This window comes from Papilio polytes, unplaced genomic scaffold, assembly GCF_000836215.1.
Source record: "Papilio polytes unplaced genomic scaffold, Ppol_1.0 DF823835.1, whole genome shotgun sequence".
In the NCBI taxonomy this organism is placed as follows: domain Eukaryota; kingdom Metazoa; phylum Arthropoda; class Insecta; order Lepidoptera; family Papilionidae; genus Papilio; species Papilio polytes.
Window position 1 is genome coordinate 2150733 of NW_013525369.1, and position 1884 is coordinate 2152616.

Sequence of the window (1884 nt, forward strand, 5' to 3'; positions counted from 1 at the left end):
GAGGCGCGAGTGCGGCCGCGGGCGGTGGGTGATAGCGATAGAGGACACAACGCAGCGCTTGTGCACGCCTCACCTGTCACCTGTCACCCTCTCTTGTGTTACTGCTATAATGTAGTATATCAGTGTTTAAAATAATAATCATATTCGACATATATTATTATTGACATCCAAAAATAGCATAAAGTTACCAAAAGCAGAAATAGGAAATTGGGGATCGTTAGAAAAATGAAAATGAAATTTAATTGCATACTAAGGATACGCAAGTCGAAATTGCCTTGAATACTTAACAACTAGATGGTTGGTTGGTTGGTCGTGGTATTACAGCGGACGAGCCGGCCCTACAGTGTGAAGATGTTAAAGTTGTCTGTTAAACTGTCAAGTATGTTTGTACACAGGCAGTTTGTGTACTTGTGTAAGTACCGCACTTAATTCGCCTCTCTCTATTTGCGGCGTCGCGCAACTCAGTCATTATATCCCCATTTAGTCTGCCTCGGACTTTATCTATTTTTCTATCGAATTCGTTTTACAGTAATCACTTTTAAATAACAGGTTACTGATATTGGTGTACCAATTATTGGAAAGCTTTACATTAAATAGCGTGTTTAGTGTCGTGTCGGTGTCGTGTAGTTATCGTGTTCGCAGTGAAGTTAGATCACAAACAATATAAGACATTGAGTTGTATGACACAGCTTGTTTTGAAATCATAGCTTTTCAATGTTAACGTGTAATTGTATGTAACCTAGCCTACATATGTTTTCTTGAGATTCCATTGTAAAAACTTCTTTGAAAATTGTACTAACATCTTTGATTCATTGAAGAATGCTTAAAACAAGATTTAATATACCTGATATGTAAAATTTAATTTTGAAAATATCTCGTTTTAACCATTCAGTTCAATAATCAACAATAAAGGCGACGCCACACCGACAATACAATCCGTAAATGATATTTGATTGTCGGCAGATAAACATAGTGTCGGTGTACATGTTTCATTAGTGGACACGGTGTCGCTGCGCTAATGGAGGGCGATTCGGGAAAAATATCGACTCAATCACGCCCGTTTAGCGACCGCCGCCTCGCTGGTCGTATGTTCGTGTCACTTAACACACGCACCGCCTAATGACAGGTGACGGCGATGGCCGTTAACATTACGGGAACGATTTACTAAGTTATTTTAGATTCTAATTGTTTCTCAAATATAGCAAAGTAAAAAAATAATTGTGTCACAGAATGTGATGAACGACTTATATGCGACCACCTCAGCACACATCTGTCGCTTTTCTTTGATCCTATTGCTATTTAAGTACGTAGTAACCAGCAGATTATGTGGGTACTGTAGAGGTGGAGTCAGGAGGCACTAACCGTGTTCGTGGTGCAGGAAGGGCGCGTGCTCGCGACCCAGTGCCTTCTCCCGCTTGCGCCACTTCGCGCGTCGGTTCTGGAACCAGACCTGCGAACAAACAACACAATGTTATACCTCGAGATTGTGTTATCCGATTTTGAAGTTCGAAGGCATCAAGTGCGGTCACTTAGAAAAAGAACGTAGGGTGCGGGGAAGGAGGTTACACTTTTAATTTTTTCCCGCGTAATCGCCGCCAATTTCCGGCGCGCCGCTCTCCACTACAATGGCGCTGTAATGACAAGCAATTACGCATACGTGGCGAGTGCGGCGGCAGAACTACAAACGCAAATGTATTCTATTCCCTAGACGTAAGGTTCCAATTGGAATGCAGAGTTTAGAGAATAGAAATAAATTGAGCTAGCCGAGGCGCATTGCGCTAATAAAAAGACATTGTGCGACGAAAAATTGCGGTAATTTCATAATTCCTCAGCGTCCGTAGCCGCCTCGCCGCGTACCGTATTATTACTTGCTACGCGCTGCGT

At 42.3% G+C, this 1884-nt stretch overlaps 1 protein-coding gene across 1 annotated transcript in view; it reads right to left on the minus strand.

Annotated features, from left to right (window-relative positions):
* Nucleotides 1–1357: 1357 nt before the first annotated feature.
* LOC106103213 overlaps nucleotides 1358–1884 on the minus strand; it is a 5300-nt gene continuing 4773 nt past the window's right edge. The window contains exon 2 of the mRNA XM_013282904.1: nucleotides 1358–1450. Within this exon, the coding sequence (XP_013138358.1) occupies nucleotides 1358–1450 (93 nt within the window). The remainder of the gene's footprint in view (nucleotides 1451–1884) is intronic.